Source organism: Eschrichtius robustus, chromosome 6 (assembly GCF_028021215.1).
Source record: "Eschrichtius robustus isolate mEscRob2 chromosome 6, mEscRob2.pri, whole genome shotgun sequence".
NCBI classification, from domain to species: Eukaryota; Metazoa; Chordata; class Mammalia; order Artiodactyla; family Eschrichtiidae; genus Eschrichtius; species Eschrichtius robustus.
This window is the reverse complement of record NC_090829.1, coordinates 104,115,492-104,131,430: the sequence shown is the minus strand read 5'-3', so window position 1 is coordinate 104,131,430 and position 15,939 is coordinate 104,115,492. Positions and strand designations below refer to the sequence as shown.

The 15,939-nt window shown below is 33.1% G+C and overlaps 1 protein-coding gene across 2 annotated transcripts in view; it reads left to right on the top strand.

Moving 5' to 3' along the window:
* ARL13B (ARF like GTPase 13B) overlaps positions 1-15,939 on the top strand; it is an 80,548-nt gene that overhangs the window by 50,978 nt on the left and 13,631 nt on the right. For both annotated transcript variants that reach the window (XM_068546898.1, XM_068546897.1), the window contains exons 4-7: positions 7,424-7,529; positions 8,542-8,744; positions 11,915-12,029; positions 15,184-15,409. In XM_068546898.1, coding sequence (XP_068402999.1) covers positions 7,424-7,529; positions 8,542-8,744; positions 11,915-12,029; positions 15,184-15,409 — 650 coding nt within the window. The remainder of the gene's footprint in view (positions 1-7,423; positions 7,530-8,541; positions 8,745-11,914; positions 12,030-15,183; positions 15,410-15,939) is intronic.

Genomic DNA, 15,939 nt, shown 5'->3' with positions numbered 1-15,939 from the left:
AAAAGTGTTTTCTTCTTGTAGCCCATAGCTTTAATTCCTACTCTCCACCTTAGCTATGAATGTGTTCCCTCTTCATTTCTGGCACCTGGAAATTTCCCTTTCTTACTTCACATGTAGTGATGCAGTTTAGAAATTTGTCTTTTTTTCCCCCCTTAAGATTATATCAAACACTTCTCTACGTTTCTAGCAAGAGGAGGAGTTTCTGTATCTGTGCATCTTCACTGAAAGTCATAGGTGATTATCTTTACAGAGTTAACATAATTCAGAGTGTTCCCTAAATCCTTATATTCATCTGTGCAGAAACTGACCTAATGTAGGTATTCAGGTACACTTACATGCTATACATAAATTGCATTTTCCAGTAGTTGCATACTCACAGCTACATGTATAACTATTTCCAATTTAACTGTTTAATCTTATATCTTCATAAATTATAAGCAAAGTGAGATATCTAAGCATATTAGAATTTAAAAGTTGGAAGAGACAGAGTTCAAGAAGGCATAAACTATTAAGCGCATAGTTGTGAAATCATTTAATTGCTTAGGTAAGTGAAATTGATGATACTACCATTTTATGCAATCTTTTCTCTACCTTAAATTTATTTTCTTAATAGCCGAAGAGTTCTATCCAAATGTGAGCCATCTTTCAGCATGTTTAACTTACTGCTTTGCTGTACAGTTTTGAATTCTACTGTTAATAACTGTATCTTTGAGCTTAAATGTGATATTTGCAAAAAGAAAGTTAGAACACTAATTTATAAATATAGTAATCAAGTTTGACAATTTGTTTTGGGAAGTAAACTTGAATGACTCAAATAAAAGTTTCTCCACTCTATTATAGACAGGGAACATTTCCAGGAACAGAAATATGAATAAAAATTATCTAGTGCTTTAAGAACTATGCCCTGGGATAGATACTTTATAAATTTATAGATTTTTTTAACTGAGACATTTCTTTTTGCAGTTACTATAATGATTAAATATTTTAAGAAATGTAACCAGTTTTTATTTAACGTAAAATGGAATATTCTTTTGCTTTTGTGTGTGAAGACATGTTGCAACATTTCCCTAGTTCAAGGTGAAAGTAGCTGTTACTGGAATATTCACCTCTTTGGCTACTTAAATGAAGAAAACAAACTTAAAAAAAAAAAATTGTTACAAATTATGTAAATTCTATCTAAGTTTAAATTATCAGACATTTTTTTGTAATGCAGCCTTTCAGTGCTTTTTAAATTCTATTTTTTGTTTAGTGTAAATAAGTTAATTGTTAAATTAACTCATTTAATGTAACAAGACCATTTTTGCTTAAATATTAAGACGTAATTTTGAACTCTCACTTATCTGATTAAAGTAAGCTGTACTTATGTAAAATTATTTTTATATTAAATTTAAAACTACATAGCCACAAACATAATGTGTTCTAGGTATTACATAGCCAACTTTCAAGTTTACCCTTAAAACATTTATTAATAATAATTATTATTTTGATTTGAAATGGGTTAAATATTAAAATCTAACATAACAATTGTAAAATAACTTTGAAAAAATATCAAAAACTACAACATGTTTTGGTTAAGCTTCTATACACTGTTTAATTTTGAAAGTATCAGACCTACCTATGTATGTTGCATTTAAATGATGTTGACTTAAATTTTTTAAATGATCAAATCAAATATAATACTGATATTAAATTTTATAATTTAAGTACTTTCAGTACACTAGCTGAAACATTTCAAAATTGAGTATTCTAAAAAAAATTGACTACTTTGGTATTTTACAGTAGTCCTTTTACAGCAAGATTATTTTTTAATTTCCTCAAATTAATTTTAAAGATTCTGGGAAACTACAATGAAGAAATTAATTAAGGCTTTGTAGAAAATTATCTTAAATTTTTAAACATTATACATATGTGTCATATTGCATAAACTTCTTTTCAGAATTAAATGGAAAAGTGTTCTCTAAAGCAAGCATTTTATGACTAATTTATAGTCTGTTTATAGAAGAAAGAATTTTAAGTTTGTTTTTATAGGGTCTGACTTTCTAGTGTTTCCAAAATGAAAAGATATTTTTTTAAAGGACATAAAATAAAAAGTTGATTTTGTTTATGGTGGTCTGTTTCTAGGAACTCTAAACCCAAATCTCATTCAGCATATCAGTAGTATATATGAGCACATCAGCTGCCTGTAGCCTGGTCCAAATCTGAGCAAAACAGGTAACTTTAATTATCTGTTGGGCTCTTTTTAAATGTCACAGATTTCAGTCTCTGGATGTCTCACATTAAAAAGTACAAAAAAGAGTGGTATGTTTACCTTTGTCTTGTTCCTTTTGTTGCTTTTCCACCTGCACAGTTGGAGTCCTGCCTGTGAGAGAAAAACTGAGTACCATCTGTAATGTTTTATTCAAATTTTATTTAAGTCTCTGTCTTATAGTTCACAGGATAATTTCTGTATGGTTTTCATTTAGTTAATTGAAAGCCACATAATGAAGTCAAATAAGTTAAAGTTATCGTTTTGTTGTTAATATCAAATAAGAAGAACAAATTTCTTACCTCACCCCTGGAGAATCCAGTTCTGCCTGTTAGCTGCGTGTTCTTTAGATTAAAGGAAGATTGTTTTCAGTGGAGCTAGTTGGTAACAGGAAGTCCTTGTTAAACTGCCTACGATGGAATACTTGGCACAGGCTCTGTAGTTCCAGTCCTATATTACATATAAAGTACATTACTCACAAAAGAGGGGGTTCGTAATTAAGCAAATATTACTTTGTTTTCTTTAGGTATGAAAACTTGCTAAATGTATGGAATTTGGAATAAATAGGAATGGAAAGAACCTTGGGTAAAGGCTTTTTGTTCAGTTTACTTTAAAGTGATTGAATTCCATCTTATTTTAGGGAATTCCAAGAACTTAACTCAGAAAATTACCAAATTTCAGAACTACAGCAGCCAGAAAAGAGTTCATGTCTTTAAACCTGCCACCTTACCTTTCTTTTTCGTATGCCTGCTATTTTTAAGTTTCTTTCATAGTTTTCAATATCAAGAACTAAAATTGTGCAGCACTATATGTTATGCTATTTATTATATCAATATAACAATTCAAAATTAATTTTTACCAGAGTGAAATATTTGTAGGAAAAATCAGAAATAAAATTTCTCTCACACAACTAAATTTTCTTACATCCCCTTTTTCTCTGCCTGAGCTGTTATGATTCGAGGGTGAGAGGAGGGACATTGCTATAATATCTATCAGAATAACATCTGTATTTATTCTTTGGTTTAGTAGTCCCACTTCCTGGAGTCTGTTCCCAAAATAAGAAATAACATCTTCACACACTTTATTCCTCACAGCCCTCTTTGTAAAATCAAGACATTGGGAACAACCCATGATGAAACATCTATATAATGAACATTTTGTTCATTAATAAAGAGTATAGTAATAAATAAGATTTCTTTATTCTACTTCAGAGTAATTTTAGGATTTACTGTTTTAAAAAAAAGCATGGTGATGCACAAAAGTGCATCTAACTTTCGAGGAAGAACAGGAGAGTAGAGATACACGCACATAAACACCCCTTAACCAGCCAATAGCAGTGAATATCCATAGTGCCCAAATTGTGGTCTTTAAAATACCATTTCCCCCATGTACATGTTTATATTATTAAAAAAAAACAAAAGCAGTGGGAGGATGAATTAAAAACTAATGAATCCACTTATACTGTTGGTGGATGTGAATTGATGCAGCCACTATGGAGAACAGTATGGAGGTTCCTCAAAAAACTAAAAATAGAGTTACCATTTGGTCCAGCAATCCCACTTCTGGGCGTATATCCAGAAAAGACCAAAAACTCTAATTCAAAAAGATATATGCACCCCCAATGTTCATAGCAGTACTATTTACAATAGCCATGACATGGAAGCAACCTAAATGTCCATCGACAGATGAATGGATAAAGAAGATGTGGTACGTATATATATATACATATATATATATATGTATATATATATATGTATATATGTATATAAAAAATAAATAATAGAATGTTATTAGGCCATAAAAAAAATGAAATAATGCCATTTGCAGCAACATGGATGGACCATGGACCTAGAGATCATCATACTAAGTGAAGTAAGTCAGAGAAAAACAAATATATCACTTATATGTGGAATCTAAAAAAAAACACATATGAACTTATTTACAAAACAGAAATAGACTCACAGACATAGAAAACAAACTTATGGTTGCCAAGGGGAAGGAGGGGAGGGGTAAACTGGGAATTTGGGATTAATAGATACATACTACTATATATAAAATAGATTAAAAAACAAGGACCTACTGTATAGCACAAGGGAGTATATTCAATATCTTGTAATAAACTATAATGGAAAAGAATCTGAAAAAGTATATATATGTACACATATATATGTATAACTGAATCACTGCTGTACACCTGAAACATTGTAAATCACCTACAATTAAAAAATAGTATAATAAAAATCAATAAAGAAAAATAAACTAATGAAAATGGTTACCTATAGGAGACTAGGAAGAATTGTGGAAAAGAGATAGGGAAAATAGTTTTTTCTGATTTCATTTTGTTTTTATAGTTTGAATTTGGAACCTCATAAGTGTTTTAAAAGTTAAATCTTAACATAAAGAATAAAACTATCTTTAAAAAACAAAAGCAGCCTGAAACAAATGAACCTAGTTATATATCTAGATGGTGGCATAACCACACAGAGAAGGATTACTTCAAGTAATTTTAAAATCAGTATTTTAACTGCATCTCTTGTGGGATATATCTTATAGACAAGAATAAGCACAAAGGGATCTAATGTGCATTTAGTAGTGTTATTTTTAGTAATAATGTTGGTATTACTATGTTGAAACTCATAGGAGAGAGCAAATAGTTAACGATGGAGTTATTAGGAACTGTAGTTTTCAGCATAAGGAAAAAGAGATACAAATTAAGCTAAGTAAAAACTTGGTAATATTTAAAATTTAAAATGGAAATGATTTAAAATGGAAAAATCAGTATGACCTCATGACTTAATTTTTTCTTTCTTAAAAACTATATTTTTCCTAGCTTTGTCCACTGAAATGGTCTAGAAGCAATGGCAAGTCAATAACGATAAATGTCCAGAAGTGCCCAGACTGTGGTCTTTAAAATACCAGTTCGTACTAAAAGGAACCAGGGCTCTTTAGGGAATTGGATGAGTTCAGGTCTGGGTCATTGTTTCTTACAAAAAAGCAAAGAAGCTATCAAAGACTCTTGGAGTTGTACCAGAAGAAAACAGGAGCCAACACAAAAGGGACTCCCACTAACCAAAAATGGGTAACTTTGAGCCTCAAAAAGAACAGTAACTATAATAAGTTGAAACATCAAATATATTTTAAAAATCCATGAGTCCATAATGATATCGCCCACAAACCAAAGAAAGCAACTTGATCACCTTTGGAGGTTAATATTATTATGAAAATTAGGAAATGAAGGCAAAGGATCAATATTTATCTTGACTTTTCTCTGAATTGTACTTGAGTCACCAAGTAGTTAATGAAAACTTACTTTTTAGCAAAAATCCAGCTAGTTAATGCAGATGGAATACAGAACTAAAAGTCATGATTTTATAGCCACTTACATGATAATGGTATTGAACACAGGTCATTAATGGTTGCTAAAACCATTAGATGAAAGGTTAACGGAAAACTTTATTTTGGACAAATCAGGCTGACTGCAGCCTGAATCCATGGATCCATTTAACCATCACTGAAAGTGGTGCACTCAGATATTAAATGCCTCCTAAGTACTTGCAGCGTCTATGAAATATGCTTGCCAAAAGATTTCAACTTGAAAGCCATCCAGCCTGTATATTTAACTACTAGATACAGGAAATACAGGGTGTGTATGTTAAATGACTTCATAAGGAAGATATCAGCCAAATCCTAAACATGGGAGATTCTGTAGAAAAATGACTTGTTTTGTTTTACAGATAGATGTCATGGGAGGAAAAGAAGTGTTGGTCACAGTGTTGCAGGAATGGGAGGTGTTGGCGTCGGGGGTGATGCTGATTCAAAAACACTTAAAAGAATAAATTGTAGTAATGTGTATCTGGTTTGGATCTGGATTTGGACATAGCACTTGTAAAAAGATATTGAGGAATATTAATTTTTTTTAAGAACTTAGGTGTGATAGTGATATTGTAATATTTTTTAATTTTTAAATTATGGGGTGACGTGATATGACTCATGGGAAGTGGAAGATACGTAGATGAGCAAGAATGGTATAAAACTGATAATTTTTAAAGATAGGTAATAGGGTTCATTAGATTTTATTTTTCTATGTACTTATTAAATAATATATATTTGCCTGAAACATATATCAAACCCTGACCAAGACAGTGTTTTATTCAACTTTTTGACCTCTGCCATCTGATAGGCAAATAGTGGTATTTTGTGGTAATTCCTATTTTTTTTAAACTTATTTTGTTTTTTTTATTTGTTGTTCCTCAATTTGTTCCTAATTGAGTGTAAGGTTTTCTATGCACAGTGCTATGCTAAGTAAATTATATAAAAGTGGCCTCACTTCTCCAGTAAATTGCACATTTATGTGGACACATTCACACAGTGGAAATACAGGTAAGCTCAAATAATACAAGCTCTGAATGAATATTTGGGTATTTAAAACATGATACAGATTGTATTTAAGAAGAAAAGGACATGGGATAAGAGCCTTTACATCATGATGCAGTGTATTTTAAGAAGAGAAGGATATAATTAATGTGAAAGTTGGAATTGATGGCTGAGTGCTGTGGAAACTAGTCCACTTCTTTTTCTATTTGTACTTTTTTTGTTGGCCTGTTGACCTATTGCTTGTTTTCTTGACACTTCTCTTTACCTGATTTCCCTTTTATAGGCCAGTTCTTTTTTTTAATTAATTTATTTATTTATTTTTGGCTGCTTTGGGTCTTTGTTGCTGTGTGTGGGCTCTCTCTAGTTGCGGCGAGCAGGGGCCACTCTTTCATTGCGGTGCGCAGGCTTCTCATTGCGGTGGCTTCTCTTGTTGCGGAGCACGGCCTGTAGGCACGCGGGCTTCAGTCGTTGTGGCACACGGGCTCAGTAGTTGTGGCTCACGGGATTAGTTGCTCTGCGGCATGTGGGATCTTCCCAGACCAGGGCTCGAACCCGTGTCCCCTGCATTGGCAGGCGGACTCTTAACCACTGCACCACCAGGGAAGCCCTATAGGCCAGTTCTTACAAACTTACTTTAGCGGCAATAAAAAGGAAAAATGAAGAAATAAATTGTACACTACTCTCTAAAACCAGTATGTTCTGTAATCAGTAGGGTTAAAACTTTGGAATAAGAACATGGTCAAAATGTCTTTTAAGTGGCTGTCTGATTATATATTTGCTATAAAACTACTTATGTCTCTCTAGGTTGGCAAATAAACAAGATAAGGAAGGGGCTTTAGGAGAAGCTGATGTGATTGAATGCCTGTCTCTGGAAAAACTGGTCAATGAGCACAAGTGCTTATGTCAAATAGTAAGTTTTGGGGGTTCTTCTGCCCTATGAATTATGTTCGGTATAACTTAGTTTTTGTAAAGGTGATAAGCAATTGGGGGTAGGTAGCTAACAAAATAATTTATTAGTGTTTTAAACAAATTTTTTTAACCTGTTCTCACTGTTTTTTAACAGTTCTCACTGTTCATTTGATATTACTTATTACAGTGATATTTGTTTTCTATTTAGTTGTTACTGACTTCTATAAACTATCTTTCATGATTTCAAAGACTTTAGGTTTGCTCTTTGTTTAAGACATTGCTGACAGGACCTGCAAGTTATACAAACATGTCATGCTATAAATTTTGTAAAATGGTAAAAGTATAAATACAAAATTTATACTTAGGAGAAGTTTATAATGAATTTTGAAAAATTATATCAAGAGAGTTATCATACAGTCTTGAGAAGATGGACTGAGGATTTAATCATTTATTCTGGTTTCAGAAAATGATTGTTAGGCTGTCAATCTTAAAAGATGGTTACAGGGAACTCCCCGGCGGTCCAGTGATTAAGATTCTGCACTTTCATTGCCAAGGGTGCAGGTTCGATCTCTGGTTGGGGAACTATGATCCCACAAGCTGTGCGGTGCAGCAAAAAAAAAAAAAAATAAGATGCCTACTGCCATAAATTCCCTGGTATAACGAATTAAAACTTTCTGCTATTTTTAATAAGTAAGGGTATTTTTCTTCTGTAAGTTTAATTTTGTCTGTCAGTGAGTTTGTTTAAAATTTAACTGTCAACTTCTTGTGTCATAATCGCTCTCAAAGCTTACAGATATAATCCATAAAATATTTCCACTCCTACGTACATACTAATGTAGTGATCATTGCAAAGGTGTGTTTTGTAAGTTAAAGAAGCAGGTGCTTCATATCATTAATTTAATGGGTTAATTAATTTTGATTCGCCAGTAATTATATCTTCATGGTTTATGAATAAATTTTTGTAGAGAGCTTTTAGTTTTAATCTTTAAGTCAAATAAATTGCTGTTTTTAAGGAACCTTGTTCAGCAGTCTTGGGATATGGAAAGAAAATTGACAAGTCCATTAAAAAAGGCCTTTATTGGCTGCTACATATCATTGCAAGAGACTTTGATGCCTTAAATGAGCGCATCCAAAAAGACACAACAGAACAACGTGCTCTTGAGGAACAAGAGAACCGAGAGCGGGCGGAAAGAGTACGAAAATTACGAGAAGAAAGGTAGGTAGATTAATTTTGTAGCACAGTGCATATGAAAACTCAAAAACACCACACTTTTATTAATAATTTTTTTTAGTTTTGTCTGTTTAGGTTCCTCTTTTTGTATGAAGGAAGATACTAGGTAAATTTTTTATTTCTGTAGACCTGCACAAGTTTGGTTGATAGGGTTCTAAGTTTGGTTGATAGCACAATTGGCATCTAGTGGGAAGAGGCCAGGGATGCTGCTAAACATTCTGTGATGCACAGGGCAGTTTCCCATAGCAAAGAATATGTCAGTAGACTGAGGAATCCTTCATTAGTCTCAGCAAAGATAGAAGGTAAGCAGTTAGTGGATCAGCCAGCTGAAGCAAAATCTGATCTTCAACACTAGTTTTGTCTGAAAGTGGACTAAATTGCACTATCTCAGGTTTTAAAACGTGTTTAAAATTATTTTAAAAATAAATATTTTTAAAATAAGTTTAGCAAACTCTAAGTTAAAAAAAATGTTTACGTAAATTCTACCACAGAATCAGTTATAATAATGTTAATGCTGGAAGAAAGTACTCAGATTTGATTAGAAGTTGAATTTAGTTCTTAATCCCAAGATTTCTCTTTCTTTCTCCACTTACATGGCAGAGGAGGAAAGAAACAAAAAGATTTCTAAGTGAGCTCCTGTGAGATCCAAAGTGGTCTTCCATCTACCTAAGTAATATTGGCCTTCCATTTGCTTTAACAGTTGCAGCCTGGTAGGCAAGAACCCACTAACTGCCCTTGGTGAGGTGCTCCTTATGCTGTCAGGGAAATCCTCTGATTACTGGTATCTTTCATTTAATTCAGAGATAGGACTTAAAGGAAAATATTTGGAGAGATAACTCTTCTGTCCTCAGGGGCTCAATAACATGAGCAGGTCAGTCATCTCGGTCTCTCTTGATAACAATATGAGGTTTTAGTTCCTATGAGAATCTTTTTTTTTCTTCTATGAGAATTTTATTTTCTATTCTAGTGTATATTTTCATGATATAAAGCTCAGTACAACCAGTCATGCATACAAATATACCTTCCGTGTATTTATAAAAATAAAATATATGGCCATACTTTTCTAAAGGCTTTTTTGCTTTTCCTCTACTTAGAAAAACAAAAAGAACAAAAAATTGAGTTGGGTAAAAGAAATCTAATTAGTATTTTTTTTCAAGTTTTTACTTTTTCCATAAAGATATTCCAGGTCATGTTATGGCAGGCTTTTCTGGTACCCCATTCCCCTTTCCTCCTTTCTCCTAGCCATGCCACTTGTGGTCTGAGTCCTCATCTGTTGAACAGAGACTGCATAATTAAATTTAGACAGGAGTAATTAAAAAAAAACTTTTTATTGTTAAATACAATCTAATAGGTTTGGATTTTTTTGTTGGTTTGGATATTTTTGAAAAAACAGTAAAACAAGCTATTATTGGTAACTGAAAATAGTATATTAATACCAGATACCTGAAATTGCTTACTAATAAATGAGTAACATTAATGACTGTTGAGACTTCCCTGGTGGCACTGTGGTTAATAATCTGCCTGCCAAGGCAGGGGACATGGGTTCGATCCCTGGTCCGGGAAGATCCCACATGCCGCGGAGCAACTAAGCCCGTGCACCACAACTACTGAGCCTGCGCTCTAGAGCCCGCGAGCCACAACTGCTGAGCCCGTGTGCCACAACTACTGCAGCCTGCACGCCTAGAGCACGTGCTCGGCAAAAAAAGAGGCCACTGCGATGAGAAGCCCGCACACTGCAATGAAGAGTAGCCCCCGCTCACCGCAACCAGAGAAAGCCCGCGCACAGCAACAAAGACCCAATGCAGCCAAAAATTAAAAAAAAAAAAAATTAAAAAAAAATAATGACTGTCCTGTAAGTATGTTTATATACAGAGTGCTTTCACATATATTACTTTACCTGAAATAACCCTATGAAGTATGTATTTTATCCACATTTATGGGAAGGCAGAGGCTCAGGTATCCAGATAGATATCCAAGGTCACAGAAGTAGTAAATCGCAGATCTCTAAATTTTGGCTTCCTAGGTTCAGAATGAAAGGATATATCTTTCCATCATAGAACTTAATTAATAAGTGCCGTAGTAATGAACATTGGCATTGTTATACTATATACTATTGTTATACAGTCTAGTTGCAGATCTACAATAGTTATGTTTCTATCTTCAGCTGCTGCTTTTAGTAACTTATTACCTTCATCTATGGGGCAACATTAACTTTAAATCACAGAGTAATAAAAGTCTCAGTAGTAACTAATATAGAAATACTTATTTAATCTAAGTGATATAGGGCAACTTATTTCTATAGCCTCTTCTACTTATGCAAAGCAACAGTTGTTATCTAGTTCATTTATGATATATAACTAGACACAGCTCTTAAGACGAAGGTTAACAACAGGACATATTTATCTGGTTAACATCAGTGAAGAGGACAGCATTTGTTTGGGCGGGTTATTAATAAATTGATAAATATAAACCCTTGTTACATAGAAAAATAATTAATATGCATCACTGACATTAAGAACTCAGTCATAGGGAATGTCATTTTTGTCAGCATTTCTTTCTTTTTTTAATTTCTTTGTCTCTTTCTCTCTCTCTCTCTCTCTTTCTTCCTTTTTGGCTGCGTTGGGTCTTCATTGTTGTGCGTGGGCTTTCTCTAGTTGCAGCCAGTGGGGTCTACTCTTCGTTGTGGTGTGCGGGCTTCTCATTGCAATGGCTTCTCTTTGTTGTGGAGCACAGGCTCTAGGCATGCAGGCTTCAGTAGTTGTGGAACACGGGCTCAGTAGTTGTGGCTCGCGGGCTCTAGAGCGCAGTCTCAGTAGTTGTGGCGCGTGGGCTTAGTTGCTCCGCGGCATGTGGGATCTTCCCGGACCAGGGATCGAACCCATGTCCCCTGCCTTGGCAGGCAGATTATTAACCACAGTGCCACCAGGGAAGTCCTGTCAGCGTTTCTTTCTTTTAAAATTCAAATGATTAATCTTAACATGGGGATAGTGGCCTGTTACCTGCATAAAGATATCTGAAAATCTCTCAGTAATTCAAAGCCATGTCCAGATGTTTAAATTACTGAACTCAATAGCCTTAAACCTATTGGAAATGTTCTTAAACATGGTTCAGCATTTTCTCATAAGGAATTCCGATTTTTTTCCCTCAAACAATAGAGAACAAAGAGAGCGAGAGCAGGCTGAACTCGATGGAACCAGTGGTCTGGCTGAGTTGGACCCAGAACCAATTATTGTTAATCCTTTCCAGCCGATAGCATCTGTAATCATTGAGGTATGGATGGTGGCAAATGTAATTTTTATGTCTTAAGTTATAAAGTTGGAAGTTCAGAAAGGAGGCAGGGAGATAGAAGTATTTCACCAGAGATTGATTATTTGTAAAAGAAATTAAATGGGGGAGATGGGTTAAAGGTTTGCTGCTTTTTCTTCCTCTTCAAATTTACCTTCTGATCTAGTATAAAAAGGGAAGATGACTTCAGAATTAACTGAGAATGAAAATAAAGATTGAATGTAGCAACTATCACAGTTACTGTTCTGATAAATTTTTTTTGTCACTTATTTCATATGATAATAGTATGTTTACTCTTATTTACATTATCTTTATCCCTGTATTGCTATTACTATCCCTTTACAGTAATATTTAAATGCTTATGGTGCATTACAGTACATAAATGATTTTCTAGTTATTTTCCTAGGATACTTAATGTTTGAAACTATAATAAATTCTCTTATATCTGAATATTATTTGTTTTAATTTTAAATATCAGAAGTTTTACCAAAATTAATGTGTAGATTTTAATCATGAAGTTATAGGGTTTTATATGTGTGTGTGTGTGTGTGTGTCTGTGTCTGTCTCTCTGTGTATCTGTGTCTTTGTTTTCATATTCTACTGGTGTTCGGAGTTTGCATTGGCCCTGCTTTAATCATCTTCAGCAGCTATGCCTCCTCAGTGGCAGAGCTTCCTAAATCTCCTCTCCGTTCCCTCAGAGCTTAATGTGGCAGGTGGCTTGCTGGACCCGCCTGTATGTTCTCTATTCCTCTTCCCTGTCACTGCCTCCTTCCACACAGGTACTCATCCGGAAAGGTGGATGATTATTTCTTCCTTGGGGCTGCTGCTGAGGAGGGAGGCAGCTCCACAGGTAAGAAGATGAGTGTAGAGTTTTTGGTGTTGCTTTGTTTGCAAAATAATTGGTAGTATGAGATATTTGGTCTGAAGTTAGTTAAATACTAGAAGGTCAGCTGTATTTAATCTTTTTATTAACCCCATTGCATTTACCTTAAGCGTGTGCTTTTCTTAGTAAAGCAATCTTAATAACTTGAGCTATTGTTTTGTGTCCATAGTATTAAATGTTGTGTTTGTCAAGTTTTATATTCTTTTAAAAATATTGGTAGAGGAAAAGAAAATCAAGTTTGGTTTTTCACTTTGAAACATTGATTTACTGTGTAATATGTGTAATAAAGCTCACCTTATACATAATGACCAGTTATTTTATAGTACCATGGTTGTAAATTACTTAGAAGGCCTTAGCACTTCTACCAACATTGTATTTTTCACAATATAAAGATATGAACAATACTGGTATACAGCACAAAATATCTTATATTGAAGTCCCTGAATTAATTAGTGGCATGGGGAAAGTACAATTATTATGCTTTTAAAATACAGTAATTTTAAGAAGATCATCAGTAAAGGAATGAAATAAATGGAAACAAATTATCCATAGTCTCTCTTTTTTACCAGGCAAATTTTCTTTTCTTCCCCATAAAACTCCTCCTTTAAAACATTACCTTACATTCATTCCTTTGATTTTATCACAGACAATAAAAATGGTGAGGTATTGGTTCCAGAATAGACAAACAGATCAATGAAACAATAGTAACAAACCAAATTATATATAAGCATTTAGTGTAAGATAAATGTGGCATTTCAAATCTGGGAGAAAAGGATATTGGGACAACTGAACAGTCATTTGGAAAAAAGTAAAATTATTGAACACTGTATACCAAATTAAATTTCAAAAGACTTAAATGTATAAAAAAAGAAGCCTTAAAAATACTCACATAATACAGTTAGACATTTGTATATACTTGGAGGACGTTGAAACTTTCAAAGCTGGACAATGAGGCCACAAATCATAAAGTGAAAAATAGGTAGATCGTATTATATTCAGTATTTAAAGAGATGTTATACAAAGTTAAAGACAGAAAAAAAACCCAAGCTAATCCTAATGAAAAATATTTGAGACCCAGGGAACAACAAAAAAAGAACCCTTAAAAAATTACTGTGTAAATAATGAGACTCTAGCAGAAAAACAGGCATTGGGTTATCATGGGTAGTTCCTTAAAGAAAAAATTAAAATGGCAATAAGCATATTTAATAACTTATCTTCAGTTGTATTGATAATAAAAATATTCAATGATAAATCAACACTGAGGTAAAAAATATTTATTAGTTTGTCAGAGATATAAAAGATTGATAATGATTTAAAAAGCATTAAAAAAGATGTCACGGGGAGGACTTCCCTGGCAGTCCAGTGGTTAAAACTCTGTGCTTCCACTGTATGGGGTGTGGGTTCGATCCCTAGTTGGGGAATTAAAATCCCACGTGCCGAGTGGCGAGGCCAAAAAAAAAAAAAAAAAAAGATATGGGAAAATATACTCTCTCAACCCTTTGCCTGTGGTGTAATTTTACTTTAGTTCTTCTGAAGGAAAGTTTGTAGTATGGCACATTTTAAAATGTGCTTACTCATTGATCCAACAGCTTGACTGTTAGGAATTTATTCTAAAGGAGTAATTCAATAATTATATTTCTTATAATAGTGAAAGGTTGAAAATCACTTCTTTGTCCATTGATTGGGTATTGGTAAAATAAGATGATAGAACCATTCAAAACGATTGTGTAATTGATGAAAGTAGTAATGGCTTACACATATATCATTATATAATATTTTCATAGCTAACACTTTACTATGTACGTGTCATGCAGTAGTCTAAGCACTTTATAGGTTCATTGACAAAGAAAGAAATGTATATTTTTAAATTAAAATTTCAATTCTTTTTTGTTTAAAAATATACATAAATATGTATATACAGACAATCAATCGCATTTATGTATGTTTGTGGATGGTGTATGTCTGTACGTGTGTGGGGTAGGCAAAGAGAAGCACCTCTTAGTGACTATATATCAACCAGTGGTCATCTCTAGATTGTGGAATTACTGGTAATATTTGTTTTCTTTCTTTATACTATCTCTGTTTTCTGAATGTTTGACAATTAGCGTGCTTTAATGATATATTCAACAAATAATTTTTTAATAAAAATATCACATTGCCTGGAAGTTACAGAATGCTCTTGGATTATTTGATTTCTCCCTTAAAACTCTTAGATATGACCATTATATTAAAAATGATATATTTCATTTTTGTCAGAATGAAAAAAAACTTGAAAGAGAGAAAAAGAGGCAAAATGTGGAGGAAGACAGTGATGGCTGTCCCCTGAAACATAAAATGGAGCATGAGCAAATAGAGACACAGAGCCAAATCAGTGACAGTAGCCAAAAAAACAATGAGTTCGGAATAGTAGAAAATTATAAGGAGGCATTAACACAGCAGTTGGAAAATGAAGATGAGACAGACCAGCAGTCATCAGAATCAGGTGATAAATCTAGTTATTAAAAATATATATACTTATTTATTTTTATATTTATTTTATTTTTAAGTTTTATATATTACATATAACAAATAATATATATAAAACTTAAAAATACCTCTTTCATTTGTCATGATTATTTTCATAAAAAATGTATCGCAAGATTTTTCATCTCCAAATGCGTTATTTATCATGGTTTTCTCTTGAATTTTAGGTAATCGTTAGTCAGTTTGCTAATTTATGTTTTTATTCATGATGCCTTAAAATCTAGTCCTTTGTAACTTAAAAGAATTTCAGCTGAAAATTCATTTTCAAAAATTTGGAATATTGCATAGCCCCAGGAATCCTTGGAATGTATTTAAAACCTTTAAAGCTTTTGGAGGTTTGTTTTGTTTTTCTTAATCCTCATAATGTTATGATCAGCATCATTTCCTTTATTTACTTGTTATTTCTATAGGATGCAGACATAATCAATTGAACATTTTGAAAGCTTTATCAAATAGCCATATTACTCTTATTTTAATATTATACAACAT